General features: G+C 43.2%; 1 protein-coding gene across 2 annotated transcripts; it reads left to right on the top strand.

The window, feature by feature from the left end:
• Window positions 1-2,075: 2,075 nt before the first annotated feature.
• Window positions 2,076-16,668, top strand: rasl10a (RAS-like, family 10, member A). 2 transcript variants are annotated; one of them, XM_046035537.1, is made up of 3 exons: window positions 2,076-2,431; window positions 13,507-13,631; window positions 16,390-16,668. In XM_046035537.1, exons 1-3 carry the CDS (start codon window positions 2,216-2,218, stop codon window positions 16,658-16,660), a joined length of 612 nt encoding a protein of 203 aa, XP_045891493.1. In that variant the 5' UTR covers window positions 2,076-2,215; the 3' UTR covers window positions 16,661-16,668. The 2 variants fall into 2 exon arrangements, with proteins under 2 accessions (XP_045891493.1, XP_045891494.1); XM_046035538.1 differs by having other exon boundaries at window positions 13,507-13,636; window positions 16,395-16,668.
• Window positions 16,669-17,755: the final 1,087 nt, after the last annotated feature.

Raw genomic sequence — 17,755 nt, 5'->3', positions numbered from 1 at the left:
AAGTAGCAGTACCTCAGGGTAAAATTACTCCTCTACAAGTAAAAGTCTTGCATTCAGAATCATACTTAAATAGAAGTACAGAAGTGTTAGCAGGAAATTCTGTTTGAATTATGAAAAGTACTCACTGACATTTTCTTGCTTTGACACATTTAAGATGTCCATGACTTGGCTTTTAATGCCGCTCCAATGGATTTTTTGTAGATTTGTCGTTTATGACCTTTGACTTTTAAATAAGAGGCCTTTTATGAATGTTTAAATAATGACTTTCTAAGTAGTTAATGAGTCATCTGCTTTACAGATTGAACAGATAGAAGATTACAGAAAGAACCTGTGTGAAACTTTCCTTCTTCCTCCTGCAGCAGGACACTTGCTTTGTGTTTTAGAAAGTTCTTTAATTCATCAGGGAGAGTTTTCACTTGAAAATTTTGCATTTTAGCAAAATCTTTATTAATGTCTCACTAACATTTATAACTGCAGACCTGATGGCTTATTAGAAAGTGAGAACCCAATCAGTGTTTATTAATGGGTAAAGCATTATTACCAAACAGAGAATAAACACAGTAGTTGCCTTTAGTATTAACCCTCTGTTGGCCCACGTGGTCTTCCCAATCCAGTTACTGTGGTCTGCAGACTCAGCAGCCAATCAGTGCTCCTGCCCTGCCCTCATGTTTGCTTTGAGGCAATAAATTTGTGATGACATGATAAAAGACAAATTTAGGGACTTGAGAATGGATAATAATTAGATAATAATCATAATGTTGCAATCAGTAAAATGCCTACAAAGTAATTGCTACATATTGAATAGGCTATGTGGGCTTCTGACCCATGGGGGCCCCATGCAGGGAAATTTGTAGCTTTGGTAATCAAGCCTTGATTAAACACCAACCATGTTGTTGTTATTAATATCTTAGAATGAAGGCAAAACGCATTCGTAAACGTTGTATTAAGCATTAATAAAGCCATTAGTTATAACTTATAAACACTTTGTAAACGGGATCTTGTAGAAAGTGGTGCTGCACTGGAAAACTGTTCCCATGACGAGGTTACAAGCTCATCTCCAGTTATTCTGAGGGGCCATAACATGCAAAATGTTTATTCCTCCGACTGAGACTGTCACTGCTGTCATCCAGCAGTGATTGATGGGACTCATCGGCCCTGTCCTGCCCGAGGACTCTCTTGTGTCCCTCAGAGGTATGATGTCGGGTTGGATGTTCAGTCCTGCGCCGCTTCTCCATGTCCCTCACGCTGAGATGATGTATAGTGGGTGCCATGGCCTATTGCTTTGCCGTTTATGTGCGGCGTATGGGAGCTCAAAGCCTTTACACGCCTTGCGCAGGCATGATCCTATTGGATGAGCAGCGCAGGGACTGTTGCAAGTGATGAGAGAGAGGGAGAGAGAGAGAGCAAGCAGTCTTCACCAGCGCATGTCTCTCCAACTGCAGACACACAATGCTCCTTAATAGGCTCCAGATGCCTTTACAGAAAACACACGTCTGCAGGGTGTGTGGATTGCCTCTCCTCTTTTGAATCACATGCACGCAAGTCTATCTCTCTGCCATCGACAAAAGAAGGGGATTATGGGGTTGTGTGCGATCTCAGAACACGTGGGAAGCGTATTTGCGAGGCTGGCGGCTGAGCGCCCGTCCTCCCTGTGATGGAGGAGCGCGGTGGTGGTGCATCCGTGGAAGTGAGTGCGAGGTGCAGAGGAGATAATCAATGAAGACGCCTAGGGCTCCTGTGCGTGTGGACAAGGTCAGAGTCTAGCCTGGGTGAGATGTGGAGACAACAAGGACGGAGTTTTACTCTTCCTCTCAGGGGGACGAGGTCGCCTGGGGATGTCCCCTGAAAACCAAGAGTTTCTCTCTCTTGGTTGGATTGCATAGGCAGCGAAAATCCCTCCATCTGTGTGATCATGATGGAGCTTTGTTTTTGACCACCTCCGAGCTGCATGGCTCCTTTCTGTTCACCCTCAGCCTGGAGATAAAGTTTCTTCGCTCTGCTCGACGGTTGGATGATCCGTTCGGCCATTGGCTCGTCTAATTGCACGCAGTTGAACCCGGTTCCGGTGATTTATAGGCTGCCGGTTAAAGGGGCAGCGGTGGATTGAGATTCAACCAGAGCAGCAACAAAACAGCGGCGGCCAGCTGTATATCTGGACGGTCATATCTGTCGTTGTCGTCGTCGCTGTCCATGGTGCTGAACTCGTGCTTCAGGAATGGTGGAGACGCTGAGTATCGCTGTCATCGGTGCTCCCGGAGTGGGGAAAACTTCTATAATCCGCCAGTTCATCTATAACGATTTCTCGGAGGTGTACACGCCAACCAGGACCAGATATGTGTACAGACCCTCCGTCATACTGAACGGGAACATGTATGAGCTGAAGATTTTGGACGTCCCACCAATCTCCTCCTTTCCATCAAGCTCCAGTCAGGTATAACGTCTCTGTCTGAGGACGTAGATAGACCCTCTCCCAAAATATTTCACTTTATTAGAGGAGGGATTGTTTTACGAGCTCGGGTGATCAATTCTCAGATCGCCTGAATCCACATCTCATTTATTAAACCTCTACTTTATTTTGCAAGTGCCCATCTGCTCACACCCAATGGCAAGACAAGACCACAAATATTATTTATTCTCCTATCACTATCAGATGTCCCTAGTCTACTAGTTGCTATGGAGACCCGACTGACTTAAAGTCTTGGAGAGCTTTACTTTTTTCTCTCTCTCTCTCTCTCAACCCCCCCTCATGTGGAAGGAATGCCAGCTTGCATATTGTTGCATAGGCCTACTAATCATAACATATCTGCTACAGACTCCTAAGTGCAGCATTCAAATATATTCAGATGAGTTGATAACACTGCTGGTGCTGGCACTGGTGGTGGTTGGGTTGTATCTGGCTTGTATATACAAAAATAATTAAAAAAAATTATAGAAGGATTGTGCTGCTGCAGGCACAGCCACAGCATCTGGTTAAAACTCCCAATTTAAAAATAGAACAGACTGCCCTTTTATTTCATGGCCACATATGCCACGCCTCATTAGTTGGAGACACATCTGACCGCAGGATCATATCAACAAAAATGTGCTGTAGCTCCAAATGCCCGAAGGTTTGTAATCACTTTTCAAAGCAGATTTCTAGCTTTGTTGTCCTCCAAGAATTTGGGAAGCTTTTCATCTATTTTTTTTTTCCTTTAAGGATAGGTTAATATTTGTTCAACTCAGCCTTAAAACAACTGGAAAACATTTAAATGTACATTAAAGGTATTATTGGATGCTGTTTCTCTTTTCCATGCTGACCTTGAAGAGAGCCCTTCCTAAATTCCAATGTAAGTGATGGAGGGCAAATCCGCGGCCTTCATTCTGTGCAAATATGTATTTTGAAGTTCAACAGTGTGAGTTAGTCTCATTAAGTGATTATCTTTAAAACTCAAGTCGTTTTTTCTCTCGCTGCACCAATGAAACACCGTGGACACACAAAGAGGGAATTTGGTACAAAAAAAGGCTGTGACTTTGGAAGATATCAATTTGATTTGATTAACTCAGACTGCTGAACCCTCATAGTAGCTCCAGCTGAACAAGGGCTGTGGATTGTGTTCTCCATCACTTACACTGAAATTGCCGTAGTATGAAAAGAAGGAACACTTACAGCAACCAGTCCCTGTACACTGTTTCATTGTACAAATGTGCATGTGAGTGTTGTTTTAAAGACAGACTTGAAAAAATGTAATCCTATCCTTTAAGACAAAAAAGCCTCTTCTCTTTACAAGCCACAAAAGCATGGACTTGGTGTGTGTGTCTGTACATGAGTGTGAAAGGTCCTTGGGTATTGAAACAACGTGCCCCACTCCAATCTCGTCAACCTCTGTTGGCTTGAGGTGTGGGTCTGACTCCTATCCATTGCAGCCTCGGTGGAGAGGCTGTGACGCTTTCAAGATAGAAATCTCCAAGGTCACCACACCTGACTCTGCCGCTAGTGCTGCTGCTGAACGTTTCCCTCCATCTCTCCCCTTCGGTGTCACACAAGAACAGCTGCGGTTTTCTACGCAGACGAGGTGCCACTGAGAAAATGAGATCAGGCCAAGGAAGACAAAAAAAAGTGCTGCTCGAATGAGAGGCCTCCCAAAGCGTTTGGTTTGTTGTGCGCTCAGAAAGCCTGGCACAGAAAACATCTGACAGGCAGACAGAGAGGCCAGAGCGATCATCTTGTCAAGCTGCTGCAGAACGACATGTAGCTGTTCTACTAGATTTAACATTTTGTTAGAAAGTGTTAAGAGGTCTGCAGATTGCTTCATTGTTTCCTGCCCACAGAGACCCTCTGTACAGACTGACTGAGTTTCTTCTTTCTTCTGCTAAATGGTGCTTAACCCCCATTTCGGAACAAGTTGGTAGGTGTGAGCAGAAAGCAGGAATAAGACGGTGATGAGACTCATGGGTTTATGCGTGCGAGCGTTAGTGTGTGTCCCAAAGGTTGAGTCACATGAGAAAGCTTTTAGGCACACAGCGTTCTACATTTGCTATCATGTTGTATCATACAGTATGAACATTTCAGAGTGTAGTGCAGTGAAAAGGCGCTCATTCGGCAGGCCCTTTGTGGAAGGTACACAGGCAGAAAAAACCATTAGCCACAACATTTCTACAGATTTATGGTTACTCATTTGCTGAGGAACGACCCTGCGTGGCCTGCTGTACTTTTTTTTCTCCACTTCTGTCATGTCCTGCTTGTTGTGAAGCCCGTTCTCTTGCTTTGTCTGGTGACGACCTCTATTCACAGTGAGAGCAACAGTGAGACACAGGGCTTTTTTTTTACTCAGAGCCCTGCTCTGTATATACCCCGTGGGCAGAGAAATGTACCCTGGGTCAGGGAGGGTGGACACAATGCGCCACCACAAAGAAACCTTATTGAAATTTACTTGGGGTACACAGCAGATTGAATTAAAGCAGTTAAAAGTTCCCTGCTGGAATACTGCTGGGAATAAAAGACCAACAGAGGAGACAGTAGGAATTTACTGCAGTCAATTAGAAAGGTTGCACAGAGTTTAATGGACACCGTCGAAGTAAGGGTTACCAAATGAGATTATACTGTCCACTGAAATTTGTGATGAATAAGCTGCAGAATGGAGTGAGTCAGTACGCCTCCATGCTTATGCAGTGTGGCAATTCCTCACCAGTTCAGATTATATTTGAAAGAAGAACAGTAATGTTCTCGCAGGCTTCATGTGACCTCATTTTAACTACGTAGACAGCCATGTTCATCCATTCCAATGCTTGAGATGAGAAGGTTTCTATTATCTTACTGTGAGGCTGTGATGGTGTAATGATTTGTTTGCTTTGCGGTATGTCTGTCTGTTGCTGATAGCATTGCGTTTAGGGAGCATCTGTCACAGTGTGTCAATAGGATGTGATGACAGATGGATTTAAGCCTAAGAGTAGCTTCAGCAATGTTTTTTCTTGTTCTTTTTTTGTTGGTGGTGTTCTTGCCATCGTGTATCTCCATGACTTCCTCCCACACAAAATGCTCCCTCTCCCTTTTCTGCTCTTTCTGGACATTTTTCTCAGTTATCTCTGCTGATACTGTCCATGATAACAAGGGGGAAATTACTACACATTGTGAAATTTTGTGTAGTAAATAATTTGAGGAATAATTTGACATTTTGTGAATGCACTTATTTGCCTTCTTGCAGAGAGTAAGATGAGAGGACTGATTTCATCTTTGTGTCTGCACGCTAAATTTGGAGGAACCGCAGACAGATGGTTACCTTAGCTTAGCATAATAATTGGAAACGGCCAGCCCAGCTCATAACCTTCTGACAAATCCAACATGAGCCATAACGTCAATTACTGAGCTGTAAAGGCACTGGTATGCAATTTGGGTTACTTTCTGACTGAGCCAGGCTAGCTGTTTCCCCCTGTTTCCAGTCTTTATGCTAACGTAAGCTAAGCTAACTGGCTGCTGGCTGTAGCTTAATTTTTACCTTACAGATATGAAAGTGATATCAGTCTTTTCATCAAACTCAAGCATATTTCCGAAAATGTCAAACTTTGTTACCGCCTGTTTTCAAATCAACAATTCATGAATATATTTTAGCCATGGTTTAACCAGCAACCGACCATCCTGTCCATATTGTCTTAAAGAAAGTAAATTAATCACAAGGACAATAAAACCTACAGATTTTAATGGCTGCCTAGTATAGGTCAACACTGAGAAATGGGGGGGCTCATCCTCAGGGGACGTAATAAATTTTAATTGTAAGTCGGCCAGCGTGGCCTATGTGTGAAATTTCTCTTAATTGCTCAGCACCCTTCCCCCACCAGGTTACACCGGCCTCCCTCCTGTTCTTGAGTATTGATCCATCACAACCACTAAGCTGCCTCCGTTAATATCAGGAGACACGACAGCTTTGTCAAAGCCTGCTAAAAACTGACCACGGCCTGCCGTTGTCAGGGAAACATGTTCTGTTTGGCCGTTGAGGAGCGAAGGATAAGATGCTCTTTTTGAACGCCGTGTTAACAAGACCAACTGGAGGATGCAGACAGTGGCACCACACTTCACATTCACGCTCCCACAAGCGCACTCTCACATCCTGTAAAGCACACAGCACACACAAATAAACATGCCCACACATGCATTTTAAACACATCTGATTTCAGATTATCAGCCGTGTGTTGCTGCACTGTCTTGTCTTCCCAGCCCTTTTTGTTATTTATTTATTTAGCCTCTTGTTTGGGTTTGGAGAAATAGTGTTTTTGTTTCCAGCCCCTCCTCCACATTTGAAAACGGGACTTAGCTGACAAAGAGATATGGGATGAACACACAAGCTGCTATTTATAGCCCCACAGGGACGTGAGGCTGGAACTGAAGCCACTGTGTGCATCTCACGTCATCAATTGCCTCAATTATCAGAAAAGGGTGAGCTGTGATGGCATGCGGTGTTATGAAGTAGAATGTTTCTTGTTTGTTTCGCAAAAATAGGTATAATATTTACTGAGGCGTTTGCCTGCTTGACACGACTTTGTATTGAAATTGTACTGGATGCTCTACAATAGAAGCGACCAACAAAAAATAACAAACCTGATTCAACCTGGAGAGAGACAAATAATCATATGTATACCACACAGTGCCGCCCATGCTTCCTATCTTCCTCTGCCTTCTTTTTCACTTTTGATGGCAGCGATCTTCGTCCCACGTTTGTCTACGTGGCTGATCGGCCTCATTATCTCCCTGCTGATGTGTGAGGCTGTTTCTTCCTCACACTCACCTAGGCACAAACCCACAAACGCCCTCTTCCAAATTGAATGAAGGCATATTGTTCCTCGCTGGCACAGATGTGTTAGTGTTATCATCATTAGAAGTTAAACTGATCATCATCTGCTCCCTTAGCCTCCCCTTTCACAAATTATCAGTTGATCATGTTTTTACAGATCCCCTGCACAGTGTGTTGATTTGATAAGTATATTTTCCTCTTCTCTCCTCTCCCCATGTTTTCCCTTAGCTCACCACTTCCCCTTCTCTCGCTCCCATCTACTTTCATCCCAGTCCAGCAGTGTGGCCACAGGCACACACGCACACACCCACACATACACCAACATTAACTTCTAATAATTTTGTTCTTTGATGCTAGCTAACAAATTTTGTTTTTTGGTTTCATCGTGTTGTCCTGTCTTTTGTCTCGGAATAGAAAGAAAATGAATTATTTAATGAAAAGCATATTTTCTCCAACCTTGAGAGTAATGTACAGTATAGTTTCTAGTTGCACAAGTTGTTGAAGGAGATAAAAGAAATAATCTAAACTCCACATGGAAAATGACTTCTATCAAATCAATCATCATTGCAAACACTGCCACAAACATGGGTCATATTAGCTTGATGCTAATTAGAAGCATAGCAATTAAAAGAATCTGATTAACAGCTCTTTAATATCTGAGTTTTCAAAGCAACATGATGCAACAAACAGAACTCCAAAGAGGCCAAATCATCTGTGCCCAAGATGCAGGTGCATCAGTCAAAAAAAACCCAACACAAAGCCAAATGATGTGTTACGTAATGAGGACAGCTTTGAAAATCGTGACAACAAATGAAAAAATCAACCCCTTCAGTGATGTTCAGAATTCAATATGATCATTAGCCAATATCATCGTCACAAGTTGAAATAAACCTACTTAGAGCTGATAAATGCTGGTAATTAAACATTCAAAGTTAAAGGAATAGGCTTTGATCAACATTTTGGGGAATACAGTTTTCTTGCCGAACAAGCCACAAAAGCTTGAATTGTGTGCAACTGACTTCTTGGAGTCTGGCAACTTCATAGTGATGACAAGTCACTGCACTCGGCCAAGAAATAGTCTTGCTCATAACAACTTAGTATTTTTACACTTCGTTCTTTCTGCACATATTATTACAACATTCCAATTTTTACACCACTGTCATAACAAGGTATTTTAATTTATGGGGGCTCCAACCAGAACTATGATCTGGATTATACTTTATGGAGAAACCCCAGGGGATGTACTGGATTTTAATTGTAAGTTGGCCAGTGACATGTATCAATTTGTTCAGCACCCTTCCCCCACCACACTGGCCTCGCTCCTGTGCTTGAGTATTGATCCATCACAACCACTAAGCTGCCTTGTTTAATATCATGAGACACGACAGCTTTGTCACAGCTTTGCCTGCTAAACTCTGACCATGGCCTGCAGTTGTCAGGGAAACATGTTCTGTTTGGCTCTTGAGGAGCGAAGGATAAGATGCTCCTTTTAAGCTGTGTGTTCACAAGACCAACTGGAGGATAAAGACAGCGGCACCACACTTCACATTCACGCTTCTACAAGCGCACTCTCACATCAAATATTGATGTCCTCAGGCTGCTCTACCTCAACCTCTTGGTGATTTGTGGAGTTTCCTGATGGACAGATAGCTTGGTGCTTCCCAACCGCATTCAAAATGGTTCGGGTTACACCCCTACAAAAAGCCCTCCCTCAACCCTACTCAAGCTGAGAACTATCAGCCAGTTTCACTTGTACCAGTTCTATCCAAAACCATCAAAAGGGCAGTCTTCAAACAGGTCTCACAGCTCCTCTCATGGAATGACCTTCTTGATCCATTTCAGCTGGGTTTAAAGAGCAGCCCCTCCACTGAAATGGCTCTGTTGTTTAAGACAGAAGCACTAAGATCAGCTAAAGTTGCAGCCTAGTCCTTGGTTCTCATTCTGCTAGATCTATCAACTGCTGTTGACACAGTCAACCACAACATCCTGCTATCGGCACTGTTGGCAGTGGGCATCTCGAGCAATGCACTCCTGTGGTTCGAATCCTACCTCTCTGGGTGTTCCTACAATGTGTCATGGCAAGGACAATTGTCCTTCTCTCACTCCCTCTCCACAGGGGTGCCCCCATAGACTGTATATAAGAAATGGACGTAGTCATCGTGACGTCACCCGTGGGTTTGTGGACTGCCGTTTTGAAGCCTCGAGTTTGGCCGATAGGTCGCCGCCATGTCGAGTTTTTGCAACCAGGAAGTGCCCGGAAGTGACGATACAGCGGAGCGAGTGTGTGGAGCTAGCTAGCTTGCTTAGCTAGGTGCAACTGTAACTCACGTTAACTGTCATTTTAACAGGGCTGATAACTTTGTCTAGCGAACAGTCTTAAAACAAAATGTACTCACCAGAGAAAGTGAACAGCCGACTCCTAATAAGCTTTTTAAATGGTGCTGGTTAAATTTACACAGCGCCGAGGGTACGAGTCGGCTCTAGCCTGATTGACAGGTCGCTATGGTAACGACTTGTCAATCATAGATAACCCTGAAACGTACTCTGTTTTTTGGTCTATTTTAAAATAAATGGGACCCTAATTTACTAAATGAACATCATTTTGTATTGAGGAAGACTTGAAACTAGCGACTGAGACCATAAACTCATCAGGAAAGTGTTTACTGGGGTAATTATTCAGCTGAGAAGTCAGGTCATTTTCCCATTATTTCTAATGGAGCCGGACTTCTTTTTGCAACCAGAAGAGTCGGCCCCTGCTGGATTTTCAATAGAATGCAGGTTTCAGGGACTTCCGCATTCGCTTCATATTGTAGACCGGAAGCTTCCCGCTTGGGTGCCCCAAGGCTCAGTGCTAGGGCCCCTTCTTTTCTCAATTTACACAAACTCACTGATCATTCACTTGCACGACTTCTTTTACCCCTGTTCCGCAGACAATACGCAACTCTACCTGTCCTTCCCGCCGGATGACCCCACCGTCTCGGCACAGATCACGCACGATCTCTCAGACATATCTGCATGGATGAATGCTTGCCATCTTAAACAAAACCTCTTGCCAAACTCTTGCCAAACTCTTGGTTATCAGCCAAGTAAACTATCCATCATAACATCAAATTAAAAATTTGCTTCTCAACCATCACTCCAACCAGGGTGGTGAGAAACTTGGGAGTCATGATTGACGACAATCTGTACTTCTTGGACCATCTTGCTACCGTCTCCCAATCTTTCCACTTTTCTCTATACAAAATAAGATAAATCAGGCCCTACCTATCTCAGTACACCACCCAACTTCTGGTACAAGCCATGGTTACCTCTCACCTCGACTACTGCAATGCCCTCCTAGCTGGTCTTCCAGGTTGTGCAGTGAAACCTCTACAAATGGTCCTGAACTTGGCAGCACATCTGGTTTTCAATCAATCCAAAAGGATTCATGTCACCCTACTACTCAGGGACCTCCACTGGCTACCCATGGTCTCCTGAATCATAGTCAAATCACTAATGCTTGCACACAGAGTGACTACTGGGTCTGCACCATCTGCTCTAACTGTAGCTGCTGTTCAGCTCAGTTAACCAGTCATTTAGCTAGTGATCCTATTAGCTGACTATGCCTGGACTGGGAACTCGGAACACCCGGGGAGTGTTGGTGCACAGGGGCTTTGGGCTGCCAGGAGGATGAGGTTTTGATGCCTGGTGAGGAGGCTCGAAAGCTCCTATGCTAGCGGTGTAAAGAACCAACACTCCCACGGTTGCTCCGAGCGGGATCATCCCTACGTTCTCAGAGTCCTATGAGCATGTGTGTCTTGATGTAAACTAACATTGTAAGAGATGGGAATGGGCTAACTTTGCAGTTCAAATTGCAAAAGAACTTGTTGAGGGGTGTCATGATTGACGACAATCTGATTTCTACCAGAAATCCTTTCAGCAACAACATTGCTACTACTACAACAACAACATTGCTACTACTACTCAGCCACTGATTTGAGGTATCAGTATTTAAAGTCAAGAAAACTTCTTGCCCACAAATTTATATAAAATCACAAAGCTGTATAAGCTGTAGGTGATTTCAACGTATTGACCCAGGGATACACTGAACAATTGACTTAGGGAAAAAACATTGCTGAAAACATTTATCTATTATTTGAAAGGTCGTGTCATCATGAGGATATTGAGCTTGGGAACATAGGACCCTGGTTGCATAGAACCCTGGGAACATAGATATACTCCCCTCCAAGCTCCCACTAGCTAATGGCAGCTACAATTAGCGGTTACTTTACCAACATGTAATGCTATATGTCCATCAGGAAACTCACCAAACACTCCAGCGTGTCTCATTTTTACAACCTAATTCTTGTCTAATCTGCAGGCTGATAAGCAGTAATTTCATCAAATTCAGTGGCCCATATCATTATTTCCAAACTACTGTAGCTGCCATATATCACAGGACTGCAGAGTAGATTAAAGAACAGGGGAACATTCAGCCCCGTCAAAATGGAGAAGATGGTATTGAACATGCTATTGTGTTACGCAAGTGCACTGCATTGCCTTTTTAATACGATGGGGTTTATATATGTTGCTGCTGACCCACCAAACGAGAGAAAACATATCTCAAAGCCTGTTGCACACAGTTTCACATATCATTTAACCCAGAAACTGTAGTAAAACGGTGTGTTTTTTCAGACTGAATATGAAGACCCATAGTTGGTGTGTGACGTAGCGTTATGCACTCCTTGAAGGAGATTGTAACCTCTCAACTGACTGTGGCTTCATATTTAGTGTACAGATATGAGCGTGGTATTGATCTTCTTATCTAACTCTCTGCAAGGAAAGTGGATAAGCGTATTTCCCAAAATGTCAAACTACTCCTTTAAGATCTTCCGTGATGAAATGATTACACTGTTATGTCTAACCTCTTTATATCTCAAAAGTGCTGCTATATAGTTTGTGCATTACAGCAGTTAGAACTGAAATACTCATACATTATTATTTATCGTACAAAGTGTAATATCCACTGTTTGCCTGCTAAATTGAATTGAATTGAATTGAACTGCACATAGTTTCTGACAGTCTCCAGACCCTTCATTAGCAGTGTCCATGCACCCAAGAGGTTATGTTGACACCTTGTCTGCTCATCCCTTGATCCACTGCTGCTTTTTTCATTTTTGACATTCTTCCAGGGCTGTGTTTGTTTTCTCATTTCCCTCCTTTAGCAGATGTTTTCTTCCCACCCACTGAAGTTCCTCTATTTTCCTCTCCCACTTTTATCAGATCAAATGCTTATAAATTCATTGCATGCTGTTAGAGGCGGTGATGGAGGTGGTGGTGGGTTGATGAGAGCTCTGGGAAAAACAGCATGAACAGAAGAATGGGTCACTGTGTTTCTCTTGAAGCAACTGTCCCCCAGTAAGGTGCAAATGTACCAATTTGTGCAATGTGTTTTAACTACAGTTTGAAACTCATTACCATCAAATAAAATTCACTGTTTGACCCACTGCATGCGCCCTGCATCACAAAGCTTAGCCAAGCAGCAAGCATGGTTAAACAGTAGTATGTGTTCCTTTTTCTTCTTCTGACAGAAGGCTCCATATTTGCTTATCCCTTAAAAGCTGTAACCCCTGTCATTGCCCCTGAACATGTGTAGCTAGGATGCTGTGCAGTGCTTACTGCCTAGCAGTCACCATGTTTTATGACTTTGTTCTAGGCTGTGAGACTCATAGAGGCATGTTTAGCTCTAAGACTTAATTGTCTACACTTTTTCACAGAGGCTAAGCAGCAGAGGTAGGTGAACTATGACTCTGAGTAGAATAATTACAGAAACACAGGCCACATACTGTTCAGCTAACGGCTGTCTAGTGTTTTTGTAATCTACAGGTAGGTGCATTATATTCTGCACACATTGTCTCTCTCATTGTGTCAAATAAACTAAACTAAATCTGTCCAATAGATGACATTTCACTTAAAACAACAAATTTCAAACTCATGGTTGCGCTAGAGGAAAAGACTGGGGATCACCAAAGTCTATAGGATTCTCCTCTGGGTGCCAAGTAAACCTGTACCAAATTTCATAGCAATCAATCCAATACTGTAGTTGTTGAGCTATTTCAGTCTGGAGTTGTGAATCGACTAACTAACTGACAGGCCTTGCCATCCCTAGAGCCATGTCGCTAGCATGGCAAAACATTCTGTAGGGCCTACAATTTGTGTTTGTGTATTCACAGTCTGTGTTTCTCTCTGTGTGTCTTTACATTAGGAGTGGCTGGATTTGCGCTGCAGAGGCGTTCGCAATGCCAACGCCTACATCCTGGTGTACGACATCTGCTGTGTGGAGAGCTTTGAATACGTCAAGATGATCAGACAACAGATAGTGGAGCACAGGTACAGTATGGTCAACCGCATGCTCTCAGCTGGCCAGATAGTAACTGAACATACAACCACTGACATTCAGCTTTTTAACCCTCATTGATGACTTCTAATGACACCAATGTGTCACCCGTCTGGAGACACCATGCAATTTCACAGCCCTGCCATAATGCTGTACAATTATACGTTTGTGACAGTGATAGATAGCTAGAGAGAGATAGCTTGTGGTGAGATATTTTAATTCAGAACACTCAGGCCTGCAGCCTGACAGTTTAGGAATGACATTTGATTCTGGCATTGCTGTATGAGTGCTGCCTGAGACGTCACTAGCGCTTAAAAGATTATTTTTAGGATACTTCTGCTTTTATTGAACAGAGTACAGCAGCAACATAGAGTCGGCTTGAGAACCAGAGGGAAATATAATAAAAGTCTCCTGGCTGGGTTTGAACCAATACAAGAGCCATAAGGACGCAACAATAGTGGGAAACTAGAGACCATCTTACAATAGGATCACACCAGCAGCTCCGCCAATTCAGTGTGGATGTAGCAATGGAACACATTGACATGAGAGAAGTGAGTCTGGCAAAACAGGTGAACTGTGTCGGGTTTATTCATTTTGCCTAAATGTCCTCGTTGGGTCAACTTTTAATGTATGTGTGTTTTGACATAATTTTCAATTAAATTCACTTAAATTCAATGGGGCTTTATTGGCATGGGAACAGACGTTTACACTGCCAAAGCAAATCTGTCTTGCTGAAATAAAAGTAAACATTACATACATTAATCATGGTCATGAATGTATAATGTGTCTTTATTGGCAGGAGATAAATGATCAGTTACAGTATTTGGCAAGAACAAGAATACTGACTGTCCAACAACAATTGTTTTTTTTTGTTTTTATTGTCTGCCTGGATCTTGCCATCTTGGCAAAGCTAATTCCATGACTTAAAAGCAATGTGGGTCAGTGCATAAAGTGGGGGGCCAGCGTGCCCTTCCCTACTTCCTACCCCCCGTACGTCTGGCGTACTTGCTCAGATCACACCCATCTTCAAACTCTGCCTTCATTTTGATCTCAACTACACACCTGTAAAGGTTCGTGACTGCATTTTGCAGACAGCCAGGAATTTAAACACCTGGCAAAGTACTCAGACCGCTTCTGTGGTAGTTCCAGCTAGAGTAGGCATCTCCAGGACCACATTTCGCCATGATGACACACACACACACACACACACACACACACACAAACACAGACTCACAACGTGAAAACAATAACCGCGACAGCGTGGCTGGTAAAAAGACCAATGTAAAGGCATCACCTGCTCTATCATCCTCACTGTTGGCATCCTGCATATATTTACATATTGGAAGGTGCAATGAGTGGCCTCATTTGTTCTGCTATGTTGTTCATGTCCAAACTGCCACTGCACAGATCATCCTCACTTTCCTGCGGTTCCAAATGCGTTACCATGAATGTTTATGGCCCATGACAGAAAACCATTACCACCAGCAGCTGGGGAAGGAAGGTGGAATGCAAGGGAAATGGAAAACAGGAGAAATGTGTAATCATACAATAGGACAAAGATCTAAGGTCAGAGTGGAGGAGGGAAGGAAAGAGCGGACAAGGGACAGATCCTGCATATTAATTTAAATCATGAATAATGGAGGCTGTTACAGCACAGGGTAGCTGCACTGTAGATGTCAAGTATAAAGATTTAATCTGTTTGCTTTACTATAAAATATATGCTTAAAATACTCTGGAAAGTTCTGCTGACAAAACCAGAATAACCTTGTTTTTTCAACTCTATTTTTCTATATCCTGTAGCCTCTCTTCCATTCTGTGAAGACTGTGACAATGTTGGGTCTATCACTCCTGTATAGTTTCCCCCAATTTTCACACACAGATGGATGCACACACAACCTCGCACACAATACAGTACATCTCGTTCTGCTAAAATACTCAAGCTCGAGCGGATATGCGAGGAGATATTTTTAAGTCTATTATGCGAGCACAACCTGTGAAAAGAAGATAAGTGAGATGAATACTGCAACATGTTTTTCAACCCTACATCTTGAAGAACTTCACCTCAGGCCTTGAAAATTGTACTGTATATTTCTCTCTCGGTGTGTGTCTTTCTCTTTGTCAAGCTATCTGTCCATCTGTCAAGGCACACGCGCAATTATGCATACGTATGCAAGCCTTTGTCAGAAGATGAGGCACGATTTAACAAAAAGAAACCTTCATTCAAGAGATCAATTGTTAACACAGCAGCATTGACAATTATTTAAACCTCAGCTGACACTGAGCTCAGGAAATAAGCAGGTGTCTTGTGCTTACACACATCACTTGTTCTCTCCTTCAAGTAGAGCGCCAGATTACATTTCTATCCCACCACCAATAAGGGGTCACTGGAAATAGTAACTTAGTGATGTCTTCCTGAATGTTGATGTTTTTCATTAACACTGTAGGATAAAGCATTACAAACACAAGTCTTAAATCACTCATTTATGCCTATATCTGGTCTCTGGCTTGCCATACATTTTCAGACTTCATAATGCTGTAAACCAGTCGCTGCAGAGTGTAGTGGGAGGCCCCTTGAGCCTGTGAGCTGTAATCCTCCAGTCCACCCCCACACACCTCGAAAGGAAGGAAAAACTGCACACATACATCTTGCACACGCCCAGCCAACCACTGTGACAAACACCAAGATGATAGCTGTGCTTTTAGAAATGAACCTGTTATTTTTTTTTTTTAACCTCTCACGTGCTCCTGCAGGGAAGGCAGCAGCAGCGAGGTGCCAATCCTGGTGGTGGGCAACAAGAGAGATCTGCAGCGGCAGCGCTTTATGCCTCGCAGAGCAGTGTCAGTCCTGGTGAAGAAGACCTGGAAGTGTGGCTATGTGGAGTGCTCTGCCAAGTTTAACTGGCACGTAGTCTTGCTTTTCAAAGAGCTGCTGGGCATCGCTGTGGCACGGGGCATGCGCCAGAACCACACCTCTATCCGTCTGCAGGGGGCGCTACAGAGGAATCGCTGCACCATCATGTGACCCTGAGAGCTCCCTCCACCCCTAAGGAGTGGAGTGGCAGAGGAGAAATTGACTTTTTATCTAAATAGCTGGAAAAATACCCTGTGGCCTCCTGCTTTACTGAGCTGATTTTTCATAATGAGGTTTATTAGACTTTTGCGCTGTAAAAGACACTAAAATTTCACACATGGTCATCCAACCACTTCCTAGTCAAATTCTGCCAAATGTGTAGTTGCAGGGAAGGAGGTAGAAGAGGAGGAAGCAGGTGGAAACCAATGTGACTAACATAGCACAGTTCTTTTTCCTCATATCAGCGAGACAGTTATGCATTTGAGGCTGTGCTTCCCAAATGACACAGCAGCAGGTGTTATTGAGGGTTGTCTTGTGGCTGTAGCTGGGCCTGACAGGATGGAAACTGTGTTTGTGAGACTCAAAACGGAGAGGCAGCAATATCATCGAGTCTTCCTTTTGAATTTGTCATACAGTGCCTTGCGAAAGTATTCGGCCCCCTTGAACTTTTCAACCTTTTGCCACATTTCAGGCTTCAAACATAAAGATATAAAACTCTAATTTTTTGTGAAGAATCAACAACAAGTGGGACAAAATTATGAAGTGGAACGAAATTTATTGGATATTTCAAACCTTTTTAACAAATAAAAACTGAAAAATTGGGCGTGCAAAATTATTCAGCCCCTTTACTTTCAGTGCAGCAAACTCTCTCCAGAAGTTCAGTGAGGATCTCTGAATGATCCAATGTTGACCTAAATGACTAATGATGATAAATAGAATCCACCTGTGTGAAATCAAGTCTCTGTATAAATGCACCTGCTCTGTGATAGTCTCAGAGGTCCGTTTAAAGCGCAGAGAGCATCATGAAGAACAAGGAACACACTAGGCAGGTCCGAGATACTGTTGTGGAGAAGTTTAAAGCCGGATTTGGATACAAAAAGATTTCCCAAGCTTTAAACATCCCTAGGAGCACTGTACAAGGGATAATATTGAAATGGAAGGAGTATCAGACCACTGCAAATCTACGAAGACCCGGCCGTCCCTCTAAACTTTCAGCTCATACAAGGAGGAGACTGATCAGAGATGCAGCCAAGAGGCCCATGATCA

This window comes from Micropterus dolomieu, linkage group LG21 (genome assembly GCF_021292245.1).
Source record: "Micropterus dolomieu isolate WLL.071019.BEF.003 ecotype Adirondacks linkage group LG21, ASM2129224v1, whole genome shotgun sequence".
Classification (NCBI taxonomy): domain Eukaryota; kingdom Metazoa; phylum Chordata; class Actinopteri; order Centrarchiformes; family Centrarchidae; genus Micropterus; species Micropterus dolomieu.
Note: the sequence above shows the minus strand (reverse complement) of the source record. Positions and strands in the feature narration are given on the sequence as shown.